The 27,821-nt window shown below is 38.5% G+C and overlaps 1 protein-coding gene across 1 annotated transcript; it reads left to right on the forward strand.

The window, feature by feature from the left end:
• Positions 1-15,889: 15,889 nt before the first annotated feature.
• Positions 15,890-17,422, forward strand: LOC124174052 (putative nuclease HARBI1). Its single transcript, XM_046553187.1, has 2 exons — positions 15,890-16,390; positions 16,507-17,422. The coding sequence occupies exons 1-2, from the start codon at positions 15,944-15,946 to the stop codon at positions 17,308-17,310; spliced, it is 1,251 nt and encodes a 416-aa protein (XP_046409143.1). The 5' UTR covers positions 15,890-15,943; the 3' UTR covers positions 17,311-17,422.
• Positions 17,423-27,821: the final 10,399 nt, after the last annotated feature.

Genomic DNA, 27,821 nt, shown 5'->3' on the forward strand with positions numbered 1-27,821 from the left:
GAATTTGGAAGTCCAACATCATTCAAACGATTTTTTAGAATTTTTTGATTCACCAAATCGAAAGCTTTAGTAAAGTTTAATAGAACCAGCAAGGTTATCTTTTTTGCTCAATCGAGAGTCTAATATCGCCTGTAACTTTTAACACTTTGCGTACCGGGGTATTTAAATTCCTTTTAACCCTCTGTTCCGGCGGTTTTTTAAACATCACTCACTGAGCAAACTATCCATCCGAAAAAATGCCATCAGTTATTTAAATATTAAAATTTTTTCATGCAATTTTGAATGTAATACTCACAAATAATTTCAGAGTCCCTTTCTGGTCTGATACTCCATGAAACATTTTTCCTTGTGGAGTGGAACGCCGCAAGTTGAGCACACATACCTTGTTTCTTTTCTAATTTTTCTCGTAGCGCACACTTTGCATTTTCTAGTGTGATATTTTTTCGTCCCCTTTCTCACAATAGGAACGAGATGGTGTTTGCTAACATCTCTCGATAAGTGCTGTGGGTGACCACTTGAAGGGGCCCACCCTATTGGCTTATCATCGCAGTCAACGTCCGAGGATGATTCGCTCGACTCCTGCCTACTTGCGGCCCACTCTTTGGCGGCCTGGAGCAAAAAGCCTTTGAATCGAATGCCATTATTTTTGTTTAGAGTTTAAGAAACTCTGAAAGCATTAAAAACAGCGCAATATATTAGCCAAAGCACGACTTTCTTCGACCATTTCATTGTTTTTCTCATGATGGAGTAATAGAAGTACATATCCACCCTGTCAACACCTTTCATGCACTCATTGTATTTTAGAATACAAGTGGGTTTTTTGATTGCCTGTCCTTTAACCCAATCTTTTACCTTTGAGTTACCCATGCTGGCGTTATGAACTATGCTAATCATTCTTACTTCCCTCTTGTCTTTTCAAACCACTAGTAACACCTCACCTTTACGAGAGAATGTGCTCTATCACTTTTTCAAAGTTTTTGCCTTTCTCTTCAACGTGGGAGGGAGTCCCCGATTTGGTCTTATGGTTCCACACACTCTTCCTTTGTTATTTTAGAGCAGTTCTGCAATTTTCACACTATTATAATAGTTGTCTTGATAGACATGACGCCAAAGATTGAGATGTGGCTTAAAAAGAGACAAGATGGTTTTTTCTAATTTTTTCCCCTCGGCTGAATAAATTTCTAAACTACTAATGTAGCCAGAATCACTTTTGCAAACCATTCGAACTAGTAACCTATATTTTGCAATTTTTGCTGGATTATCGGTCTTGATTTTCAATCTTCCTTTCCATGGAATCATGGCTTCATCAAGTGACAATTCCTGCATTGGTTCATACACATTTTGAAAATTTTCAACTAAGTATTCCACGGTGGGTATTATTTTATATAGTCTATCCGAAGTATCTAAGAATGCTTCGTTATCACTAAAATGCCATGCTTTCCATATCTGCTCAAATCTGTTTCGCGTCAGTAGCTCTCTAAATATTTTTGTTTCGATGAAAGGATCTGTACTCCAATACTTCTTCAGTGTATCTTTCCTCACTTGACCCATCAGAGTCAAAATAGAAAAGATTTTTTTTTTCATTTCAGCCATGGTTATGTTTGACCACTTCCCTGTTTTTGGCGATTCTTTGTATTTATGCTTATTTTGAGAGTTATATAAATTGGATTGATGGCACATCATTTAAAAAAAATCATTACCAAGAAATAGTGAGACTACGTCAAGGATATTAGTGGAATTTTCTGGTAATTGCATCACTCCAGGTTGGCCCAGAAATTGCTCTAAATGTCTCTCAAAATCTATTTTTTCCCATGAAGTATAACTTCCTGCCAAAGTATTGTCTTCATTTTCACTCGCATCGGAGTCACTTTCACTGATAACTAAAAGGAATAGGTTTTCTAGTTTTCATATTCAACACAACATCAGAATCGCTTTCACTTTCGTCGCTATCTTCGTCATACCCTAATGGTACATCTGAAAAATCATCAGCTCACAAGTCTAACAAAATGTCTTCTTCATCCAAAGTGTTGTCCTTCCGACGTGATGCCATAATATGGAATATTCTTATGAGTGGTTTTAAGAGCACAAATGCGAGCAAACCTTCAAGCGAGAAAAACTTGAAATGCACTATTCACTGGGACTCGGGGAAACACCAACTGCTCTAGACACATTGGGAGAGGAAACTAACCCAGAGGCAAGAAACAAGTAAGAGAGCATCATCTTCCTCCATGGCATGGACGAAAAGAAGTGGGGGCCTCATTGTGAGTCCCCCAGTTCCTTTTGTCGAGAATGTTTATGTTTACGGAGCAGAGCAGTCCACTTGCTGAGAGTACATCTCGAAGAAGCAGCTATGCAGATAAGGGTCAAACTCGCTAGAAAAAACAAGGCCATGTGGATAAACTCTTTGGCAATAATGAGCCAAGTGTGTGGGGTAACTCAAGGAAAAAGATAAATAAGATGCCAACGCTGGTAAGAAGAGGAACGCCGATTCTGGGTGGAGGTGTTGAGAATGGAAATATGTGTCCATTCGGGCGTAATGCCTTTTGGTTTAAACATGGTTAAAAAGCTAATGTTTAGAATAAAACATTACCCAATCAAACGTTATGATGCATCAATTCATTATGAATAACGAACAACAACTGAAAACGTACTAACGAATACGTATTGTACGCTTTAAAATTGTTTTGGTTGACGCGCCTAAATGACGAGAATCCTCGTCATCCGTCCGCAACGTTCGGGAAAAAAATGACAAGAATTCTCACCATCCGTACGCAACGTGAATGGCAGACTGACTACTAAGTCCTTTGTGAGTAGTATGTCCTTTTCTGAATCCTGACTGATACTGATCTAAGAGGCCGATTCTAGTGAGGTGTTCCAAGGTATCATCACGTACAAATCGCTCAAGTGGTTTGGCAGTGTACTTAGAAGCGCGATTGGTCGAAAATATGACATTACTTTCGGTTGAGAAATTTTAGGAATCGGCTGAATTTGTGCAGACTTCCAGAGTCGGGAAAGTCGAGTAATTTAACTAGCAGTTGAATATATTAAGTACCTATCACGGGCATAGCGACAGGTATTAGAACTTTTGAATTTAATTATTGATCCCTTCAAAACCATTTGCATAAGTTTTAATAATTTTTAAATTCCGAAGTAACACTACCGGCGTATAATGTGGTAGGAACAGTCTATTAAATCCATTTCCTGATGTCTATTCTAGTTTATCATGCAAAATTGCCACCGTATGAATCCTTGTGTTTACAAAATGCTAGTCTTCGTCGATAGGTGTACTTAGTAAAAACGCATTGAGCTCATCAAGATTGAAATTTAAATCGCAATAGTTTTTCCGACTTTTCCTTTACTTAGCCACGTTCATTTTTGCCAGGTTGACTGAACATCCCATTTATCCTGAAAAAAATTGTGATAATATTTTTTTTGCTCTCCGGAGCGTCTGTTTCACACGATTTCTGAGCAATTTGTATTGTTAGTGAAGAACGGAGGACGAGTTCTTTGGAAATGTCTTTTTATGCGATCCCTTTGCGTCATCATAAATCTTATATTTTCAGTTATCCAGGGGGCGGGGGATCGTCTATAATTCCGTATTGGGACGTGAACATCAAGTATCTTTGTCACATTTTCGTTGAAAACCTCAACCAGTGGCGGTTTGCCCATAAGGACTCTCGGACGCCGCCCCTCCCAAATATTTGAAAAAAGTAAAAAAAATAAATATCCATTAATTTATAATTATACATCTGATTAATCAAAGCGTTTTTTCAGTCCCATACATCGAAAGTGTTGGAAAAACACGAAAAGAAATAGCGCGAGAAGTTCGTATTTGTAGCCGTGGGGCGCTGGCCAGAACGTCCCAATCCATCCCCATGCATTTATATGGAGAGTGGTAGTGGTGGGGGACGCTGGTGCTATGACGCGTCTAACGTTGTGTCTTATGGAAGTCTTGGGACGTCGTCCGAAAATGCGCAGAGCGACGAGTGAGTTGACATCGCTGCGCAGGCCGGCGGGCGTATAATCTGGCGTCTACTTGGTGCTGCCACAGAAGAGGGACCTACGGAATCAGAATGGTCACTGTACTGGGTGTAGTTATACGATTTTAATTTTTAATTACTGGTAGGTATTGCTACAGTAAATAAATCATCCCATTATGCCTGCGTTTTTTGGTGTTTGAATTCCGGAACACATAAAATCCAACCAGTTAAAGGCTGTATTGACGAAGGAAAACTATTCTCGAGTATTTGGCACAGTTCTGTTATGATTACCTAAGAATTTCAAGAACCTTGGGGAAACTAATATTATAATGTTTAGGCCTGAACAATGTATTCATATCTTCCCGATGATTAGAAATGCGGTACCTATTTTTCAGATAAATTTATCAAAATACCTGCAGTATTAGGAAAAATCAGTTAACATTCCCCACTGATTTATAATTTAAGAAATAGTTGCGTGCGTGATAGGGTGAAGGATTAAGTATGATTTAAATCGTTAAGCGTGACTTTAAATAGAGTCATTCAATTAATGTCATGAAGTTCCGCGTACAATGCACCTTTTGTGTGTAGGTTCATCATTTTTCTAGCCGTCCTTGTTGTATTAGTTCATGTTCACCTAATTCCTCAGCGGCAGAGCGGTAGCTGTCTGACGGAAAATACCCGCTTGGGTCTGATTTAAGTGGCCTCGAAGAGTTCATATCAGTGCGGAAATCCTTACAGCTCCCTTCTGTGGCTCAGTCGAGTCGTCATCTTTTACGATCTAGAATTTATTTTCTATTATATCATGGCAATGATTTCGAAGACACGGTTATTCCAAATGCGACCCGTTGGCGTCTCGTGTGTTTACCACATATGAATCTTAGACTCAAGGAGATGGTCCGTGACGTCCTTTGTTTGCTTGAATGGCTTTGCTGACCTTAAATTCGTCCCTCAGCTGAATCAGCATTAGTGGACCACGACTTCTATCTCCCTTGAGTCGTCCTTATAGTAACGGCAAGACTCTCGGAAAGAACGGAGTGAAATGAGTTCAGACATCATTTTCGAGGAGTTAATTGTGCGTAATTGCCGATTAAGAAGTTTCTTAGTGCTGTGTGTACATTCAAGAAGACAATTTCGAATTAATCAACAGTGCTCGTTTTTTTTAAGGGAAATATAGGGAAAAATTATCCCAATTCTGTGTCCAGGCACCTTGTTCTTTTTGGTCGTATTTTTCGTCGTCCTATTTTGTGTCGTCCCTTGTTTATTTATAGACTAGTGCCCTTGCCATGTGTTCAATCAGAAATAAATTGTTGTCCAGCGCTGATTTCAACGAACGTGTAATTGATCACCTTGCTGGACAAAATGAAAAAGGATGGACTTTTGCAATATAACTAAAGGCCTGTGAGTATTTCATATTTTGTTAAAAATGTGTGAGAAATGTTTAATTGTTGATTTTAAATCATACTGTATTCAAGAAGCAACGCGAACACCGCCATCAAAGTTTACATCTGCAATAGCAAAGCGCGCGCATTCTAGTAGTGTTTGTTGCCGAGTGGAAGTCAGTGACACTCTCCTCCCTCCTCAGGTGTTAAAAGTGTCATTGCTACCTAAATCATTGCAAATGTTGTATAGATTTGACAAATAACGCATTATGATTGCAAAACGAACAACAGAAGTGTATTTCGGGCATATCCGCATGAAGAATGTAGACGCTAAAACCTAAAGTTACGTATTTTCGTTTACATTTGCAAAATATCGCAGCAAATATATTTTTATTCTTCAATATCATTGATCAGTATAATCGAGAGTCCGGACTAAGCCGATCCGTATGACCGAGAGTCTACTGCATTTAGTATTTATCAAGCTTTATTAGGAAAACTAGGTATTTTTGTAGAAAAAAAACGGAACGTATGGCATCACAGAATTTAATTCCTAGATTGCCGTAAAAACTTAATAAAATACACGAAATATTAAAAAATTATGACCCCCCGGTGGAGTGCGCCCCCCCTAGCATTTGACTCACGAGCCGCCACTGACCTCAACTTTGTAATGAACACAATGAGAGTGAAAAAGGTCAGTCCAATTCATCATTACGAAATCTTCTTGGAGCTTACTCTGATCAATATGACAGATATCACGTGAATTCAACTCTATTGGCATGTAAAGATTCAACTAAAATTGATACTTTATGAATATCAAATCGTGTTCTGAAAGAAATGATACAGGATGATGGCCATATTTTACAACTTTATCAATATCATCCAAAATAAACAGATTGATAAAAGTACTGCTGTTTTCTAAATTATGTGTAGGTTTATATTGTACCAGCGAAAGGCTACAAGAAATTTTTTTTATCATTATCATCAAAAAATTATATTCATGTAAGCACTATCGTATGATTTTTTTAGCATATCACAGTGGAAGTCACCATACACAATATAACATTTGTGTATATAGGCAAAAAGGTCAGCAAAGAGGTTTCGAACCCCTCACTCAGGTAACCAGATTTCGGTGGGCTATAAACCACCCCAAGTAGCACTTTTCCATACTCGCTCACTAGTTCAGCAAATATGTATTCAGGTTTGAACGGAACACTTTCGGGGGCACTTAATATTCGATACGGGAGGGAGTTCAGGACATACACACATACACCACCACCCACTCTTCCAACAAGGTCATTGCGAATCAATGCATACCTATCCAACTCAACTGCAATTGAAGGTATTTTAGTATTATTTATTTAGTATGTCTCCGAGACGGCAATTAAGTGATATTGCTTGCTTGAGAAATGCTCTCTAAATTCATGAATATGACAGAACAGTGACTGAGCATTCACGTGGCACACCTTCAACAATTCACTTTGGTCACCGCTCATTTTGAGAATATCGCGAGATCCTCAAGGCAAGTAATTGTTAGGCGTTCCTCCCCCTCGCTTTTGCGACATATATTCTGCCATTTCTTATCCATAGGAATTTAAATTTGCCTGCTCTCTTTAACTCCCTTACTTGTGCGTATAGTCTTCTATAGAATGGGGTGAGAGACTTATTAACATAAATGGGGTGACTATGTTCGCTAGATAACTCCAGATCCCTTGTTTCAAAGTTCCGCTTTACTCTTCTGCCGTGCACCAGCTCTTCTGCAACACATTGTGTAACAAAGCGTAAGTAAAGTACGGAGTCGATATTCGACATAGGCATTTGGTGGAGGCCACCGACCGCCGAAGTCCTGTGGGACATTAGGGAAGACTAGTGAAGGAAGGTTGGAGATAAACTCAACGCCCGCTTTCGTCTGCTTTTTAAAAAAGGCGCCGAGGAGATCATGGCTTAAAGTCTCATCCGACAGATAGAGAGCTGAACTTAAAAAGGTATTAACTGCAATCCCAAATGCGATCAGAGTCTTGCACACAACTTAGGCATCAACTTTCTTTTGCAGCAATTTTTGGCGCTATTATAATAGTGTCAAAGTTATCCTCTGGCTGATGCATTTCCAAGAGTTTGCTCTTCCATTATTTGGACCCTATATCCACACATGGAGAATTTCTGGGAAATTTAGTATTCAAAGTGCAGATTTCATGTTCAGAGCGACAAAAACCTTTATTTTTAAATTTCAAATGCGGAAAATTTATTTTTATGCCATGATGAGTAGATAATGATCTTCTGAAGATGTAGAAACAGATATTCTTTCACATACTTCCTATCTAATAATAATCTATTGAGATCTAATTGAACAAAAACATTTTAAACGAGAGTATTCGACTTCTCAGATGATTTATGTTTATCGGATAAAATGATGCCGTAAGAGTGAAAATCATCATGCTCATCTCAAATTCCCAATGAAATTGGCGGTGCACATCAGTAAATCCTTTTTTAGTGTGGAAAACTGTTTGTTGTCTTGTTTGATCACGGTTTTTAACCATTATTTCGACGAGAGTAATCGGTAAAGGAAGACAGGTCGTGTAGGCAAAATTATGATAAGCAATTCAACCGAAAATGCCATATTTACACTCAAATCTCTTACTATAATTTCGATCCCATGTTTATACAACACTCATTGTATACTGATATTCAGACACAGTAGAAGTAATTTCATATTCAACTTTGTCATTAAATAATTAACATGAAAAATAGCCAGAACAAACATTAGAATTCATGGCTAGAGTGCTTGGTAATTGCGGAGAGTAGTAATTTAAGAGAACACATAAAAGACCACTTACCGTTTCTAAGGGTGCTTTTCTCACTGACGTGTTCCTTTCAGAGGGATGGTTTACTAAGGAGACTAAAAGTGCAGAGAAGAATTCCCCTTATATACAGAGCTCTCCGTGTCCTCCCATACCATTAACTTCCTCCCCCCGTCAACGTCGCTCTCCTTCCAACATCATGCAGCTCGTTGCCCTTAGGTGAGGAACTTTTTTGCTTGGAATAAAAACGGGGGGAGGTATTACATTTTGCCCATCTCAAATGGCCAACTCTGGATACGAGTACCTGCACCAAGGGTTAATAAAATCTCTGCCCCTTAAACAAAGGATAAATTTGGTAAAGAATTTTGATATACCAAACAGAGAACAGAATCAGTTGATACGAGATACTCGTACATTCTTGGAATATTTTTGGATGTATAAATTACCTTATTTGATAGAAATTTGTTGGGTTCGATTGCTAAAAAATGTATACCCACTAAATATTCCACAAAATGTAAACTAATCGCTGTCATAAAATTTTATTCATAATTAGCGAGTAATGTTTAATGATTAACTATTTATTACGTTACATGGATGTAAACCTTAGATTTTATCCTTTAAATGTGAAATTCTTAGCAAAATATAATTGACTATACGAGAATCATTGCCAGGAAGTGGATTCTTTTCTGCACATTTATTTCTGTACATTTTTATATTCACACATTTGAATAGAGAATCCTGAAAAAACGCCATTTTAGACTTCATCATGACTCGGTAACTTAATTGCGGTCACATTACATAATGGAATTATTTCTGCCATTTTTCAATCCTTACAAATCTATAAGCAAGAGAATTTTCCAAAGCAAATGCATTCTCTTTCTTTCGTTCATATTTCTTCTTTAGAGTGAAACAATAATCACCTCTTAATTTTCTTCCCAATAAATAATTGATTTTAGATGAAGATTCGTGAAATTCTTTTCCGATATCCTTAAGATACGATTCTCGGAACATCTGAGCTTCGTGGTCAATTGCAAGTGTCGCCTTAGGAAGGAACCGATGCCTTTACCTTCAAAGGTTTCGATCAGACGACAGTGGTCTTGGAATGAACGACGAATTATACCCTCATACAATAAAAAAAACTCAAGTTCAATCAGATTCACGTTGCTGAGAAAATGAAAAAAATAAGATAATGGCCGCGAGCTGTGGCGTAGCAAGGGTTTTGAAGGGAGGTGCGGGGGTTTACTGGAAGTTTAGGGGCCATTCCGGGGCGTTTAGCATCCCAAGGCAAAGAGGGTCCTGGGGACCTCCCCAGAAAATTTTGGGATTTCTGATGTTGAAAACGTGATTTTAAGACTCAAAACAGTATTTTTTTTACAAATATTCATGAAAATAAAGTTTATAAAAGGAGGACACTCCCTCCATCACCCCATGACCACGCTGCTGGCCGCAAGTTAATTTTGGTGCAACAAGAGGAGCTTGAGAATCTCCGACCTTGAGTGAGAGGAATGGGGGAAAAATTGTGGCTGTCTTATTTGGTAAAGGCCTCCCCACCTCAGCCGGGAAGTTCTCCCCGGCCCCGACCAATTGGCGGAGAGACGGTTAATACACTCCAGGTAGTAAGTCAATCATTGGACTCATACGGGTTGCTCTGAAAATAGTTTCTTTGAGCGAATGTACTGGATCTTAAAATGATCCTTAGAAAGAAAAGTGTAGTAACAGGAATGCTAGTATGCAGTAATTCTTGGAAAGCGAGAACTATTTGTAGTGCGGAGGCGATAAAACGTTCATTAATTGTATAAATAGCATATTTAATTTTTCAGAGGTAAGTGATTAAAGTGAAAACTGCTGGTATGAGGATAAAACTCGGCACATGCAATGTGTCAAATATTTACTTTTTTTTAGAGGTAAGTGATTACAGTGAAAACTGCAGGTAAGAGCAGGTAAGAAATACGCCACATACAATGCGTCGTATTAAATTATTTCATTGATAAAATATTGGTCACATTGCAGAAAATAGATATGAGAATGGTGCGTTAAAATTGGAGCCAAGAAATGATTGATAAAAATTGGTTTAAAGGAAATGAATGATGGAAGCGTGTTGAAAGAAGAAAAATGTGATTTCAACGCCCGCAGATCACATTTTCGCTTTCTCACGATGACCCTACCTTGAGTATGTTACCCGGGGAATGGTTCTTAGCACATAAGCTATCCAACGCACACTTGATCATATTTTAAATGGATGCATACTAAATTATGGACCCATAATAGCAATTTTCTTCCGATGGCGGTGGGAGTACATTTTGGAGTACAGAGTCTTTACGTAATTATAACCTATGTTTAGGTAATTAAAAAGAATAAAACATAAAAATAACAACAGAAAAATATAAAATGAAAATATAACCTACTTTGAATTTTTAATAGTTGTAGGATTACGCGAAAAAGTACTAAGCAATATAAAAAAATTCTATAGTTAGACGTTTGCGTCTATATTAATTTGTAGTAAGTGATTCGTGCTGCACAAATAACACTGTTTTATTGGCATACCTAATTCAAATTCTATTTTCCAAGCTCTATCAGGACTCTCCCATGTTACATCAGAAATCAGTAGCTTGAGTCCTTGGTTAAAAATTAACTCCCATAGGTAGAGATAAATAAATGGGGTTTTATTAACGTTGCGTGGAAAGTTAATAAATAGTTTTTCTTCCCAATTCATACGCTCCGATTAACGATTAACCCTTTAATCCTCCTGAAAACATGGGAGTGCTTGAATGTGGAGCAAGTGGTGTGAGGAGGAGCTGGAGTCAATGGGGTCAATTCCACATGCTGAAAAAAAATCAGATTTTCCCACTAGCAGAGTTGAAAGCATGTGGAGTATGTTTGAGTATGGGCCGATATTTTAACAATATTTTCTTCTTTGGGGATAAGGGAATTCTTGTACCTATCCGCTCGTTAAAACATCTATCCCCATCCATTGTCTGTCGGGCCTGGAAATATAATGGCTACCCATTACGTGATACGTGAAAATCGCACTTTCATTTTACTTTTATATTTTATCACACTTTCAATAACAGTTTATCGCATTTTGTAGCGTTAATTTATTATTTTCATAATGAGGTAGATGACGATAAATGTAGTGAAACACACTCATATGACAAAATACACAGTATTTTAAATAACTATGTTGTAGAACAATAATAAATTAAGGAATAAGACATATAGTAAAAAATTAAATATGAGACTAGAAGCCAGAATATCACTTATACTAGTTGAACATCAACTTGGAACAAGTTTCAACACTTTCTTCTTTCAGCCGGTTGCGTCTGTCAGTCACAACTAAATTGTAGTGGCTGAAAAAAACCTCTCGGTATCCACGCTGCACACTGGTGCCCAGATTGTGTGGAGTGCAGCATTTCCAAAATCAGGTTTTTCCTGGCTGATGGCAAGAAATATTTGATTAACATCGCATCGCAACTACCAGGATACATAAACTACTCTCAACCTTTCTAATAGCAGCCGATGAAAATATATATAGCCAGCTATGTAGCAGTCAGGCCCAACGTCTCGGAAGGCTGGTAGCTTTGCTTTTAAGCTAAGGCGTCTTGTTCATCTACCTGAAATATAAGTGCACTCAATTCAGGAGTGTATGTTGCATAACTTAATAAATTTTAAGTATTTCTATCTACGATAAAGGCCTACCTGCAACTTTTGGCCAGCAATATCAGGGTTGAAAAGTGCACCAGCAGCCGAGTACAAGTGACCCCATGTGCAGAGCTAACTTGGCTGATGCTTTTTGGCAAGCTGAAGTCAAACTTGCTATAACTGCAGCCCTTTTTTTGGCACTGGTTTAATTGGCCAAAAATTGTTTGGTCTGCACCGGAAACGCCCCATTTGCAAATATTTGTAGTGATTAATGGAAACTTTGAAATTCGTCCCACATGAAATGGGCGTATGGATATGTGGACCCTTCCAGTGTGTTAAGTCCATTAAAGTTTGGCAGATTTCACCTAAAAAAGTAGCTTGCGTTCTTAATAACAACCCAAGAGTGGGTTCTGAAAACATATCGCAAACAGCATTGGCACTAGCATTTCTCTCATTGCACTGGGAAAGGAACTGTACCAGCGGCTCCAGATATTTTTCCAAATACTTTACACTCTTGAACCATGAGTTCCATCGAGTGATTACTGGGTTTGGGAACAAAGCAGCTGGTAATGATGGGAATTTTTCCTTCACGAAGGTGATGTGGGCATTTTTTATTTGCCGCCCATGAAGGAACACAACCTTCAGTTTTGTAACCAGAAGATTTAACTCTGGTAGTTCCTTCATGAACACATCGCCAAGCAAATTATTTTATGTGCCCAGCATTTGAAGTGTGTGATGTGGTCTCCAATCAGCACTTGCAATGCATTGAAACATTTGCCCACATACCTCGCTGAATCTGATACGAGGCCGTCAATATTCTTATACTTAATGTCATACTTTTGAATACTATCTGTTTCTGCCTGGCTATATGTGCTTCCATTAGCTCTTTCCAAAAACGAACACGAAGCCAAGACTACATTCTGTTTGTCTGTAGCATTTGCCGTCTTGAATAATACTGCATACACGCATCGGCCTCTGCTATCTGAAGTTTCATCGCATACTAGTGTTATTTTTTTTGTCGTAAAAGTCTTTTTTAATTTTTTCTCTCTCAAATATCATAAAATTCCAGTCATCGCATCCATGTCGCATTTATTCGCGCACATCGCATCTATATCGCATTTGCGATTTTCACGCATATCTAATAATGGGATGTAAAAAAATATTATCCTTGTCGCTCTAAAACAAGGGTCTTCAACCCAAGGCCCCCGAGTGGCAAGCGGCCCGGCGGCTAATTTCTTACTTTCCCCAGAGGCTAAAGAAAATATTGTATCGCGCCACACAATATGAAATATGCGAGGGTTGCCCAGGAAGTAATGCACCACAATTTTTTTTCTCGGCTGATAACAATGGTGTGAATTCGAAACATTACGTATGCATTATCTAAAGTTTCATGAATGCATATGAAAAATTTCTGGCTCTTCCGACAGATAGCGTAGCTGCAGGACCGTTTCAAAATGGCGTCTGTAAGTGAGGTATGTAACAAGCAGCGGACCGTCATTAAATTGCTCACTGTAGTGAAAGAAGCTAAGGGAAATATTCACAAACTTTTGTGCAAAGACTATGGAGCATCTGCTGTCAACTGGAATACAGTTAGTTACTGGGCTCAGAGGAAAAATACATCAAAAGACGGTTTAGCAGTTCTCCAAGATTTGCAGCGGTCAAGGAGACTATCCACGGCTGTCGCACCTGACATGTTGCAGCGAGCTGATGATGCCATTTGCGAATAAAGACGCATTACAACTTGGCAGTTGGCGCTAAATCTCTTAATCAGCAGATGAAATTGATGCTTCCAGCGACCTCGGCGCCATACAAGCCCAGGAGATGTTTTCATTCAACACGATAATGGTTGGCCCCACACACATTTGAGGATTGCTGAAAACCAGGCAAATGAGGATTGGACAGAGTTACCTATCCACTTAACTGTCCTGACCTTGTTCCTTAAGACTTCCACTTGTTTGGCCCATTAAAGAATACCATTCCTGGAAGACATTTTGAGGAGGACGAGGAGGTGATTCACTCAGTGAAAAAATGTCTTTGTGGGCAGAACAAGGATTGGTACCAATAGGGGATAACGCCCTCGCTTCACGCTGGCTTATGGCCATAGAAATCAACGGAGATCACGAGGAAAAGTAGGGTGTGTAGCTGAAACATCATTCTTTCAGGTGTGTAATTCTCAATATGTGCTATAAATAAATACTGAAGAAAAAAATGGTGCATTACTTCCTGGGCAACCCTCGTATACCGCCACACTCGTCAAAAATAAACCATGTCTAAAATCGCATTGATTGATCGAAATTTTAACCAATGAAGATTATTGCACGTTGAAATTATCTGTTCTTTTTATTTTATTGATAAGGTGGTAAAGTGACGTGGAGAACTGTGGCCCTCTGGACGATTTGAAATCGATTATTTGCCCTAGCTTTAAAAAAGGTTGAAGGCCCCTGTTCTAAAAGATATCCATTCTCAATAACGTAGTTTCCTTCATCGAAGAAAACGAAATGCATTGATTTCTATTCGTTACCCACCATTAGGGTTTTCATAATATACAAATTATTTGGTATTAAAAATCCCAGTTTACACGATTGGCAATGGTCAATTTTAACCTCATTTGAAAAAGGCTAGATTGGTGCCCATGCGATTCCACTCCACGTGACGTCACAGGGACCTAGTTTCTACACGAGAGGATAGGAGTTTTACATCGTCTGAGATTACCAATGCATGCATGAGTCACAGAGCTCAGGGAAACATCTCTTAATAATAGCTTATTAAAATTGTCTAAGGTCGGAAAGGTTCCTTCGTTTGATAAGGTAGTAATAATCCACATTTGAAGCCAAGCGCCACCTGCTAGCAGGGTACTCTGCTGCCTCCTAGCATCCTGCGTCGTAGTAGTGCTCAAGCATCGCCTCAGGGTCACCTCACAGGGCGGCAGCGGGAGCCAGAAATACGTCAAACGGACTTTTACCATCATTCCAACTTAGCCGTCGCGTTTTCGCGCGCTTGAATATTTTCACTTTTCGTTTAATCTCGAAAAATAGATATCGTCATTCAAAAATCTAAGAGCGTGAAATGCGTACTCCAGGAGTAATAATCTTTCGATTTAGGCAATAAATAAATAATAGGAAACCACCCTATTGCTGAAGCAGTCTTAGCCTAGCTCGTAGCCTGCAGGTCTCCAGCGGCTTCCTACATAATTCGTTTATCTTTTATGCAGCCCTTTCTGTACACCCAAAGCTGTCTTTGACGAAATGCGCTGCTTTCTTTTGTATTTTATCAAGGCCACGAATTAAGTATTACTGCACTGGATCCCATATGCTCGCCGTACATTCAAGTTGTGGGCGGACAAGTGTGGAATAGCACCTCTTTTTCAGCGTTTTATTGTACTCGCTTTCTTGTTTTCCCTTCCGGGCAAAATCGTGCAACTCAAATCTCGACCACTTCCTGATCAGCTAGAGCGGTGATATTATCAGGTTAGCTCAGAACTGGATGACAATACAATGTTATTACATTTTTACCACGATTGGTAGAACACCTCGAGCAATATTCAGAGGTAAAAATTAAATATGGAGTTTTTAAATTGGCTACTTAAATCCAGTGGAGGCACTGCAATCACAATAGGCGCATTAAAGCATCTGTTTGTAAAGCGTAAAGTACCTGTACATTTTTTGTAGTTTATCTTCAACAGAAGCCTGCAATTCGCCATTTTTTTAATGACTTGTTCTGAAAATTGTTCATTGCTACGGGGAGTTTTCGAATTCGCACATAACTTCTGCCGTCTATATGTTACAATCAACAATTGAATAAAACAAACGTTTGCTACAAAACCATTTCAAATCTAAAGCCTCTTTCACACTATTCGAGATGTCATGAACAAGGAACGTTGAACAAGTCGTCTTGAACGCTAAATGAATATTCAAGACCATTCGAGACGGTCTTTCAAGAGTGATTGTTCAACACATATTGAATCGAGTTGAACGTTCTTTCAGACTGTTCCAGAAAGCTTGAATTGACTTGAATACCGATAGTCAACATGATCGACAAAGGAAAAACGTATAGCGTTCTATTCTCTGATAAAGCGCGTAGAAACCCGTACGTTTTGATATCATCATTTGATACATCATTACAATTATTAAATCTGGTTTTGCGTCCGACGATGGATAATGACAACGCAAATATAGCAAGAGTGGCATTTTGCGTAGGAGTAGTGGCAGCAGTACTGCAAGGTCGGAGGAGAAATCGTCGAAGGCTTTGGTCAAGAGAATGGCTAAGCCGGAGGTATGCCGCTGGTAGCATGAGCTTGCTGTACCGGGAATTGGAAACGGAGGATCCGGAATCTTTCACCAACTTCCTCCGGATGGATAACAACAATTTTAGAGAGTTACTGGAGTTGGTGTCGCCTCTCATATCTAAAAGAGACACAATTTTACGGGAATGTATCTCGGCAAAACATAGGTTGGCGGTGACTCTGAGATTTTTAGCCACTGGGGAGTCTTACAAAAGTCTACAGTACTCCACGAGGATTGCTCACAATACTATTTCTCTCTTTGTACCTCAAGTATGCAGAGCTATTTATGAAGTTCTGAAAGAGAATTTCTTGAAGGTAAGTTGTTTGAAACGAGCTAATTAGATAAAATTTGTACAATATACTCCATTTAATATGAACATAAGTATAGCATTCCTCGATTTGAATTTTTAATGTATTATCTTTCATTTCAGATGCCGAGAAGTGTTGATGAATGGGAGGAAATAGCTAGGGAATTTCAGGAAAAATGGAATTTTCCCAATTGCATTGGTGCTCTTGATGGGAAGCATATACATTTTAGATCCTCAAGAGCAGACGGGTCTTTCTATTTCAATTATAAAGGCTCACACAGTATTGTGCTGTTAGCATTAGTAGATGCCAGATATAAATGTTTATACATCGATGTCGGGGTGAATGGTAGAGTGAGTGATGGCGGTGTTTTTCGTGAGAGCACCCTTGCTGAGGCATTGCGCCAAAATTCTTTGCATATACCCCCGAACATAGCTTTGCCTGGCCGTGTACTCGGTGTCCCTCATGTGATTGTGGCAGATGATGCTTTTCCTCTACAATATAACATAATGAAACCATATCCAGATAGGGGACTGAGTTTGCAGAAGAGAAATTTTAATTATCGCCTTAGCCGGGCAAGGCGGACATCAGAGAATGCTTTCGGTATTTTAGCGAACCGCTTCAGAATACTATTAAACTGTATCAATCTCTCTGTTGAAAAAGTGGAAATTGTGACACTAGCCTGTATAGTACTACACAACTTTTTGAGATCAAAGAAGGACGCTAATTACTTGCCTCAAGGTCTGGTAGATAGAGTGATGAGTGATGGAAGGGTAATTCCTGGAGTGTGGAGGGAGGGCCCAATACTTGACGGTCAATTGGTAAGACAGGGTGGAAATAGGCACAATAACGATGCGAGAGCTATTAGGGATGAAATTTGCGAATATTTTGTGACTGATGGAATACTACCATTGGGAAATGGCATGTAGGTTGTGGTAGTGCTAATGAATTCCTCTATTTCATTCCCCCTTTTGTTATTGGTGATTTTTGTGGTAGTAAAGATTGTAATATTTCTGCAGTTCTATGAAAAATTATTCCACTTTTCATTTGTGTTATTGGATTTATTGATGACTCACAACCTTCTTGCGCTATAAAGCTTTTTATATTTGAACCAAATCAAGACTTTTTTTGTGTGATAGTGGCCTACTATGCCATAATGAACCAATATTAAAAAATCTATGATGATGGTTTATCTACCTATGGTTAATAAATAGGAAATTGCTAGAATGAATCGTGTTAAGAAGGAGAGCACTCATTTGCGTCCTTGCATTGCATGGAAATAGAAGGACTATTGGCTAAAATGCTATAAGTTAAGATTCAGAAACCATAGTTTATTCCAGAACTTCTTCAAATTAAGATAGTTTGCAACCTTGTCAGAAATTGAATAATAATAATAATAATAATTGAACAACTAATATAGCTTACGTACTACCTGATGTTATACGATTATTTGGTATGATAGTAGAAACAAATTCTTAAATCATGCAATATACTCAAGATTTTTTAACTAATGGCCATTGAGGGTTGAAGAAATGACCAAACAACAGTGATTCCACCAAGCAAATTATATAATTAACAATTATTTTACAATCAAATTCAATGTAACAAAATGTAAATTAAAATTATAAAATAAAAAACACACAAAAATAGTTAACTTTCATTCTCATCATCTTTGGCTTTCATTACTATATCAAAAATTTTCTGCATTGCAGCTTTCTGTTTTTTTTTTCGTCACTAATATCGGCAATTTCTTGCCCTACAAACAGGCCGAAATTTTCAAATTTTGTGTTTTTCCGCAGTGCCCCTTGCTCAAGGGCTGACGAAGCCTTTGAGAGGAAGGTAGTTATGTCTGCTTCCCCAGTCCTTCTCCTCTTGGGGGTCGGTACTCCTCTTGATGACCCGCTTCTTGAGGAGATGTTGCAGTGGTCAGCGCTGGCAGAGGTGGACTCTTCACTGAGTAAGGGGACTGGGATGGTACCAATTTCATGCTGCTCTTCTGCCGTGGCATCTGATAACTCTCCTGATTGTATTTCAATGGGCGTTTCCTACAGACAAAAAAATTAATGTAATGTTCAGAAGTGCAAAGAAGTCCCTTCGTGAATTCAAGTGTAGCTAAAACATAAATATCGCAGAAGTAACTGCGTTGAAGTGGGCACTCAACGTAAGATCACAAATTTCCGTAAACAGTAAACCAAAATAGATGATCAACAATGGCAAATAACGGAGTCAATGGACGATCTCAAACAATAGACTCGTTCCAAACATGCCCCTTGAATTTGACTTTTCATGTTATTACTTCATGCCAGAAGCAAACAATGCACATTCCAGCAAAACAAATTATACGCAATAAAGACGAATTTATTTGCAAGTGTCATCGGCATACCTTGTTAAGCTCCACGGGTTCCAAGTTTGATACGCTCTTCCTGGGTGCCGTATGCCTTTCAAGGAAACTTAAATTGTTGTAGCACCACAATTTTGGCCTTACAACCTCTTCCACTCCTGCTCCACTCTTCTTCGACCTGATTAATTTGTTTTTTCAGCCATGTATTGTGTGCGGAGGCCATTTATCTTCGTTTTCACGTCCTCCGATGTGGTACCAGGTCGAAACTGTTGGGAGTATCGAGTACACATATATTTTAAAAGACCATATCGGCGGTAACCACAAAATAATTCTTTGTAGGATTCATTGAAACCTCGTATTACAAAAAACTCAATATAAAGGCCACTAGGGGACCACCACTTATCTAAATAAAAACATATCCAACACCATTTGAACGAAACAAGCCCTAGCTCCAGAAATGTATATTTGTGAATGAAATTATAATTTTAAGGAAATAAACGTACAAAATATTATCACAATTATCGAAGCATTCCGATATCACATATAATATATACGTAATATATATTTATATAAATATTGCATTAGTTAATATCTTCACGAGGTAGGTATAGGTCAAGGTTAACCAAAACAATTATAATTATAATTTTACTTACAGGCAATAAATTAGTGGCTATGTCTTGCAGCGCCGAACTTCTCTTCTGCTTCAAGTGGTAATCTGGGGAGCTTACTTCGTACAAACTCCTTTTTTCCTCGTAAAAACTAATGAGGGCTTCCACAGCGTTCCTCTCTCAAACGGCCATGATGTCAATAGTTATCTCCAAGGTCGCGTTGGCAAGGCTCGGAAAGTTATGTATCGTTCACTGATTGGGCGAAACGCTTCAATACCATTCGAGATTCAATAGAAATTAGAACCGTTCAAGACAAGACGAATTTGATGGAAACGAAGTGATTCAAGAGCATTCAAGACCAAATGTCCGCAGTCATGACGATTGACATGACGTCATATAGATTCGATAAAGATTGTTTAACGAGTCTCGAACGTAATTTGACGAGAATTTGACAGTGTGAAACCCCCTTAAGGAAGAAGTTAACAAATAGAATTTAGGAGTGAAAAGATTTTAAAGAAAAGAGGAAGTGAGGAACTGCACAATAATTCACTGAGTTGAGATATCAATTTCAAGACTTCAGACAAGGTAGGTTGAAAGTTTAATTAGAATCCATTCCGAAACTCTTGGCTAATGATGAAACTGTTGTATTCGTTCTTGAGATCTCTTGTCGATTTAAAATATTGGGAATTAAATGAGTCCAGAAATAAATAAATAAAACAGTTGAAGTGCAATAAGTACAGTGAAGTGAAAGAAAGTAAAGAGAGAGTGAGAAAGAGTATAATAACACAGTGTGTTAAGAAATCAATTTCAGGACATTAGGACAAGGCAGGTTGGCAAGATGAACAGTTTAATTAGAAAATTTTATCAGATTAGCGCTTTCAGACTAATGTAATTTCATTAATTTTAGCATAACAAACGCAGTGGAAGATGATTTTTTTTACGGAATATCCATTACGAAACTCTTGATAGCAGATGAAACTGTTGCATTACCCTCTTTATTTCTCTTGTAGATTTAAATCAATAGAAAAATTATAAAATATGCCTCTAATTTTTTAGACCTAGTTTAATGCCGAAAATATTTACTTACATACTTAATCTGTTGAATTCCAGGAAGCCATCTTGCTGAAGATTTCCGTTTGTTGCCCTGGCCTTCTGGGGGCGATAGAATATAACTTGTCCGAGGAATTGACGTCATATCCCCCACCTCCAACCCATCTAGCCCCCTCCACTCACTCCAGATTCCAACTTCCCGTGTATCATCCATCCGGAAATTAAAGGAATCACCGTTTCCTGGGGCGGTCACACCCTCTTTTCATTTTAATGTTTTTATATTCTTGTTATTTAAGCTCCAAAACGAAGATACAAGTCAGATACTACATCTTTACCCATGCAGCAATCAATATCCCATCAATATCCAGGAAACATTGCCGGCGTTAACATATGACATCCATGCAATATCTACGTTAATCCAACTAACGCTGTAGGGAAAAAATATCCAAAGGATCTCACAAACAACGTTGCAGCGATAACCAAGAGAGGACATGGAGATCCCCAGTACAAAATCTCTTAGATATCTCCACAACATCTAATAAGCAGATAATGGGTGAATTATTATGATTTTTGGTAATCCCCAGACAAACAAAAAATTGCTCTCTTCAAATCTATGCCGAAAATATGCATCCTATGGATACTGTTTGAAATAAAAGCTGTGTAATATCACGGATAATACAGCTTGCATATATATCCAAAGTTATTTTTACTTCTCATCGTGGATGTTACAAATAAGATAATTTATGACTGGGTAAAGAACGCTGACAGTAGCAGAGCAGTCGTCCATGGGAAGTATAGAAAATTTATATGATGATTAAACGAGTGAACTGTACAATGAGGTAGTACGGAGAGAAGTGAGAGGAAAAAATAAGTCGTAGAATCAGTCGTACAATTGCAATTTTGAGATTAAGTGACTTATCGGTGTCATCGGCCTTATTATCAGGGATGATGGTAAATGAAAGAATTAGCTTTGTGAGGTACAATGAATACAATCAAAAAACGTGACATTGGTTTTGTGACATGCTTACATCTTGAGGTGTCAAGGTCAACCATGTTACGATACCTTGGTTGTATTTTTAATACTATTAAGAGAACCTTACAAAATATACTCTTTTATTTTCCATAACTGAAAGGTTTCACAAAGTTAAGCCTGAAATCATCAGGGAAGGTGGTCTAAAGAAGATATTTGCTGAATGAGTATTGGACTTGAAGATCATGAAAAGATTCCTTAATTATGTTACACTGAACACATTTTTGAGGGAGTAATAGATTGCACACTCCTAGATATGAAATTGTCATCTGATGAGATGGCTGAGTGGGAGGATTTTTCAAACAAGTCTTAGGAATGCTGACAAGTGGCGATGGCTATGAAAGTTTCCAACACATATTTCATTCACTTACTTCTTCAGTGTACATCTCAGTCTAATAGGTGAAGATCAATCTGCAAACATCTAGGTTTAGGCAAATGGCGTATGAACATTACGGACTCCGGTTAATAGACGAGTTTATTTGCTTGTGATACCTCCCAACTTCTAGTATTCTTAAATGAGCGATTTCTAAGAGTTTTGACCATTCATTTAATGCAAAAATGGATCTTCAAAGTGCACATTTCTAAAATAAACCAGCAAATATCCACATTTTTGTCCTTTGAATACCAAAATGTTCCGGAGGCAGTGACCTGATGAAAAAAACCCTCACTGACGGGCGATTTTTGCTGCGTCATTCCTCTCATCAGACGAAAGGTTTAATACGAGATGCCCTTTAGCACTAATAAAGGTAGCTTAAGACCAAACGAGAGTTTTTTTCTGCCACGTGAGCGATAATGTTACGGTAAAATAAAGCATATATTGCTGGTCAATAAATTTCTATTTTCTGTTTCCTTGTAACATCAATTTTCTATTCTTACCTTTTATCAATTATTTATGCAATGACATAGGATAAATGGAATATCCCCTTTGTCATTGCAGATATTAGAACAAGAACTACATCCTGGTTTGGGTCTAAGGTCATTTCCTTCGTAGTAGAGTGCATTGCTAACCGGACCAATAGTTGGTGATAATTTTACATGATGAATGCTCTTCAATTCTTTGAAAAGGGGCATTTAAATATCACGCAAATTCCATCAAGAAAAAAATAACGAGGCGTGAGCAAGGCTAGTTTGCGTCACTAATTTTTCTCCTTCTGACAAGGTGCTGATTGATACCACAAAGTTAACTCTCATTTTAACGCATAATTAATGAAGTTTTATGCTAATATCTCTACTGGAAGTACGAAATGAATTTGACGCTGAATATTCATGCATTTCGTAGGAATGTTAATGAAAAAGTACTAAAAGTTGCAAAGTTGTCTTAATTCTGTGAATTGTGTTATAAACAAAACATCCGCAAAATGTCAAAATATTTTTCTCAACAATTATGCGCCTGTTGTTAGACATTCGGCAAGAATCGCTTGGTCGGTGAGGATGTATTTAGCCAAAGACCTAGAATATACCAACTGAAGCATTAGCCCATAAAAGGGAAAGGGTGATAGATAACGTGCTGGCCGTAAGATGGGTGGTGTAAAATTGGAGTATTGTCACAGGACTCCTGTTTCTTGTTATCCGATCTCTATACAAAGCGAGCAAAGCGAGTATGGCGATACAAGGTTTTAAAAGTTTTTTTTTTTTGCCAATTATCCCGTGGTTCGGGTTAGCTACACCACCCTCCCTAATTAGTACTGTAAGTCCTATTGTACTCCATTAAAGGACTATTTTTTTAAGGAATAACACATCCATCGCCATCCATGAGTTTACTTTTTTTTCTTCCGTTAGGAGTTACTCTTTGAGATGTATGTGGTCATCTAAGATATTTTTTGTAATATTTTAGCCATGCTGAGTAAAACCTAAATATATAGTGCACTATAAATTGCCTTTACCATACTTTCGTCATTAAAATATTTATATCTGGATAAAAAAAACGTGTGCATGAAATTGAGACTTCATTACCTTGAGAGAATTGCCTATAAATATTTCTTTTGTAATAGCGATTTGTGTGCAGTACTTTTTGATCTCGAGTCGTGTGTCGAGTCGAGATGAAAACTACTCGCGAGTATCGAGTCGACTTGAGTTGAGTATGGCAAATCCTAAACTAGGCAATACAGCCACGAATGTTCCAACTTATTCTCATTTTTCCAATCTCTCTTTTGAGGTTTACATTCTGAACGCTTAACTTTATCAAAAAATTGTGTCAAAATTAGGAGATGAATGAAAATTAATGCGTCTGACGACCCCCCCTGATGTCTCTTCGCCGCTGGCCGCGGGTGGAATTTCGGCGCAGCAAGAGGAGCTTGAGAATCTCCGATCTAGAGTTAGTGGAATGGGGAGAAAATTGTGGCCGGCAAGACTATGACGTCAATTCCACGGGCACGTGTTTTCATTCGTAAAGATACCCCTTCCCATTCGGGAAGTTCTCCCCGACCCCGACCAACGGACGGAGAGACTTTTATTCCTCTCCAGGAAGCAAGATCATTCATTGGAGTCCAACGGGTTGGTCTGAAAGTAGTTTCTTTGCGTGAACGCACTGGCTCTTAAATATAATCCTTCGAAAGAAAAGCATAATAACCGGAATGCTAGCATAAAGTATTTCTGGGAAACCGAGAATTGTCTGTAATAATTATTTTTAAATAAAAAGGAATTAGTTTTCAGCGAAGGAAAAAAATCACGGAAAATAATTTATCGAGGAGCTTGGTTTTATTTTTCAGTCAAAGGTTTTTAGACCTAGTTTAATGCCGAAAATATTTACTTACATACTTAATCTGTTACATTAAAGGAAGCCATCTGTCTCAAGATTTCCGTCTGTTGCTCTGAAATTCTGGGGCGCAAGAATACCACTTGCCCGAGGAATTAAAGTCATATCCCCCACCTCCAACCCTTCTGGCCCTCTTTACTCACTCCAGGTCCCTGACAGTAGCAGAGCAGTCGTCCTTAGGAAGTGTTGAAAATTCATATGATGATTAAACAAGTGAACTGAACAATGAGGTAGTACGAAGAGAATTGAGATGAAAAAAAGAAGTCACGCAATCAGTCGTACAATAGGGTAGTTTCCTTGATCAAAGAAAACGAAATGCATTGATTGCTACTCGTTACCTACCATTAGTGTATTCATAATATACAAATTATTTGGTTTTATAAATCCCAGTTTAGACGACTGGCAATGGTCAATTTTAACCTCATTTGATAAAGGCCAGATTGGCGCCCATGCGATTCCACTCCACGTGACGTCACAAGGACCTAGTTTCTACACGAGAGGATAAGAGTTTTACACCGTCTGAGATTACCAATGCATGCATGAGTCACAGAGCTCAGGGGAACATCTCTTAATAATAACTTATTAAAATTGTCAAAGGTCGGAAGTTCCTTCGTTTGATAAGGTAGTAATAATCCACAGTTAAGCCAAGCGCTACCCGCCAGCAGGGTACTCTGCTACCTGCTAGCAGCCTGCGTCGTATCAGCACTCAAGCCTTGCCTCAAGGTCACCTCACAGGGCGTCAGCGGTAACCAGAAATACGTCAAACGGACTTTTACCATCATTCCTGCTTAGCCGTCGCGTTTCCGCGCACTTAAAAATTTTCACTTTTCGTTTAATCTCGAAAAATAGATATCGTCATTCGAAAATCTAAGAGCGTGAAATGCGTACTCCAGGAGTATTAACCTTTCAATTTAGGTAATAAATAAATAATAGGAAACCATCCTATTGCAATTTTGAGATCAATATGGTGTCACATCAGTGTCATCGGCCCTGTTACCAGGGATAATGGCTAAATAAAATGCCCTGAATACATTTAAAAAAACGCGACCATGGTTTTGTAAAATGTTAACATCTTCAGGTGTCAAGGTCAACCATTTTACGATACCTTGGTCGTGTTTAAAAAAATATTAAGTAAACCTTACAAAGTTTATTAATTTATTTTCCATACTTTTACGCACTATTATAACTATATTACTATATAACTACGCTTTTCTCTCGAAGGATTATTTTCAAGAGCCAGTGCGTTCGCGCAAAGAAACTATACTTTCAGACGCATACCAACCCGTTGGACTCCAATGATTGATCATGCTTCCTGGAGAGGATTAAAAGTCTCTCCATCCGTTGGTCGGGGTCGGGGGGAATTTCGCGGCTGGGAAGGGGTGTCTCTACCAAAGAAAGGTATTGACGTCATAGTCTTGCCAGCTACAATTTTCTCCCCATTCCACTCACTCTAGGTCGGAGATTCTCAAGCTCTCCTTGCTGCGCCAAAACTCACTCGCGGCCAGAGGCGTAGCCACGGGGTGGGCGTGTCCGGGTTACAACTCCTACCATCCAATTTATATACTTTAATTTCATGAATATTTGTACAAAAATTACTGGTTTGAGTCCTAAAAATCACGTTTTCAGGATCGAAAATCCCAAGAAATCCTGGGGAACACCCCCGGACCCAGGTGTAATTTCCACACACCCCGTAGTGGCCCAGAAATCTCCGGTAACCCCCCCCCCCATATCAAAATCCTGGCTACGCCACTTAATAGTCCTCTATTACAATTAAATTGCTTGATAATAACACACATCCATCCCCTGGAATGTGGTAAATTCACTCAATCGGGGTTACGGTTAAGGTTACTTATTGGCGTGTCAGATCTCATTAGCGCCGGAAGCAGGCGTCCAATGATACGATGACCGTCATTTAAATACTTGTTTAAATAATTTTATTTACAATCACATAAAATTATCAAAACTATTGCTATCTGACAACTTAAATGACATAATTCTAACTTTTGAGTTCATCATTACAAAGTGGGGATGTGCGAGTACTCGAAAATTCGAGTAATCACGTATCCCTTTAGAACTATAATTACATGATGACTCAGCTCGACATTTGTAACACTACTCAAAGCTCTCGAGTCGAATAAACACTTTCCCGGCGAACAACATGTAAAAACTCTTCTCGGGATACCGCGCAGGTAAGGTTATAAAAGAGCGCCGTCGTTTCGGGTACCGACTCGCTACCCGAATGGGTAGCGAGTCGAATTTTTGAGTAATCGAACATCCCTACTTTGTAATGATGAACTTATGAGTGCGAAATATGTCATTTAAATTCTCAGATAGCAATAATTACGGTAATTTGATATAAATGCAAGCTACGTAATTTTTAAATAAGTTTTTAAAGACTGCCAACGTATCATCTGATACCTACCTCCGGCGCTAATAACATCTGACACGCGATGATTCTTTCTTTGGCCAAAATTCCTATAAAATATTTTAAAGTTTGTAGATCCCACTGCTATTGACTTTACGTTCGATTTAAATTGATCTCATTATCATGCCGGTGTATACGTGAAAGTGTTAACACAGAGGGTAATTCAAGCATAGCTCCACCCCATTGTAATAAAAAAAAATTGTCAGCAAAGGGTATAAGTTTTCTGTGAAACTCAACAATGACCTGAGTCGAGCCAGTAACCCATCGAGATGGTTGGTGCCATTGCACTAAGATAGTTTCCAGAATGTTAGTGCTAATCAACCGCCTACAATCATAGCCCATATTATTTTAAGCTTTCGGAGTATACTTAAAACAGAGATGATCCAGCTGATCGGAAGGGGAAATGGAACGCACCTTCCCTTCTCTCCTACCTCCCCGCTCTCCTGGAATTTTTCTCATCTATTGGTGTGTTCTGCATGGCCGTTTATCCAATTAAACTGCCCAATTTTAACCCGAAAAAACCGGTTCCCTCCCATCACCTATTATATGCAATAATACTAGATCATAAATTACAGCCTACCAAATTGCCTCACGAGGATATTAGGGAAGAGTTCATTCACATTCAGTGATTCCATTAGAATTTTGGTTCGGTTTGAAAGTGAAGATAGAGTTCACCCTAGACTAATCTACTGGCGTGAGAGAATAACGAGTTCCGGCTACTTGGTGAAGGTTCATTTCCCAAGGACAGGGGTTTTCAAACTATGGCACGCGGGCCACATCCGGCCCGAAACATTATTTCATCTGGCTCGCCAAACAAATCCCTTTTTATTTATTTACAATACTTAGAATCGGCTCATCTAACCTTGAACCTGATTTTTATGAAATTTTGAATTAGAAACGACAATATCATTCGTCAAACTAATTTTTTGCATAAAATTTAAGGTAGGATTCTATTTAGTTTACCAAGATTTTTCAGAAAAGATATTTTTTTAATTTTTTCATGTTGATAGTCTCATTAAAGGGGAAATTTAATTACCGGAAATGATTTGGTTTTCTTACTCCTTTGGCCGGAATAAAAGCGGAATATATATAATGTGGATCTTGCATTGAAAAGTTTGGAGACCCCTGCCAAAGACTAATAAATACATGTGAGAGATTTACACGTTCCGGTTACTAGGTGAAAATGCATTTCCTTAGGACGAGCCGCAATTCAAGACTTCTTCAAACTAAG

Source organism: Ischnura elegans, chromosome 2 (assembly GCF_921293095.1).
Source record: "Ischnura elegans chromosome 2, ioIscEleg1.1, whole genome shotgun sequence".
Classification (NCBI taxonomy): Eukaryota; Metazoa; Arthropoda; class Insecta; order Odonata; family Coenagrionidae; genus Ischnura; species Ischnura elegans.

Coding starts and splice junctions, on each gene's coding strand:
- LOC124174052 (XM_046553187.1), top strand. CDS start 15,944: ATGGATAATGACAACGCAAATATAGCAAGAGTGGCATTTTGCGTAGGA. Junction 16,391..16,506: donor TGAAAGAGAATTTCTTGAAG/GTAAGTTGTTTG, acceptor CTTTCATTTCAG/ATGCCGAGAAGTGTTGATGA.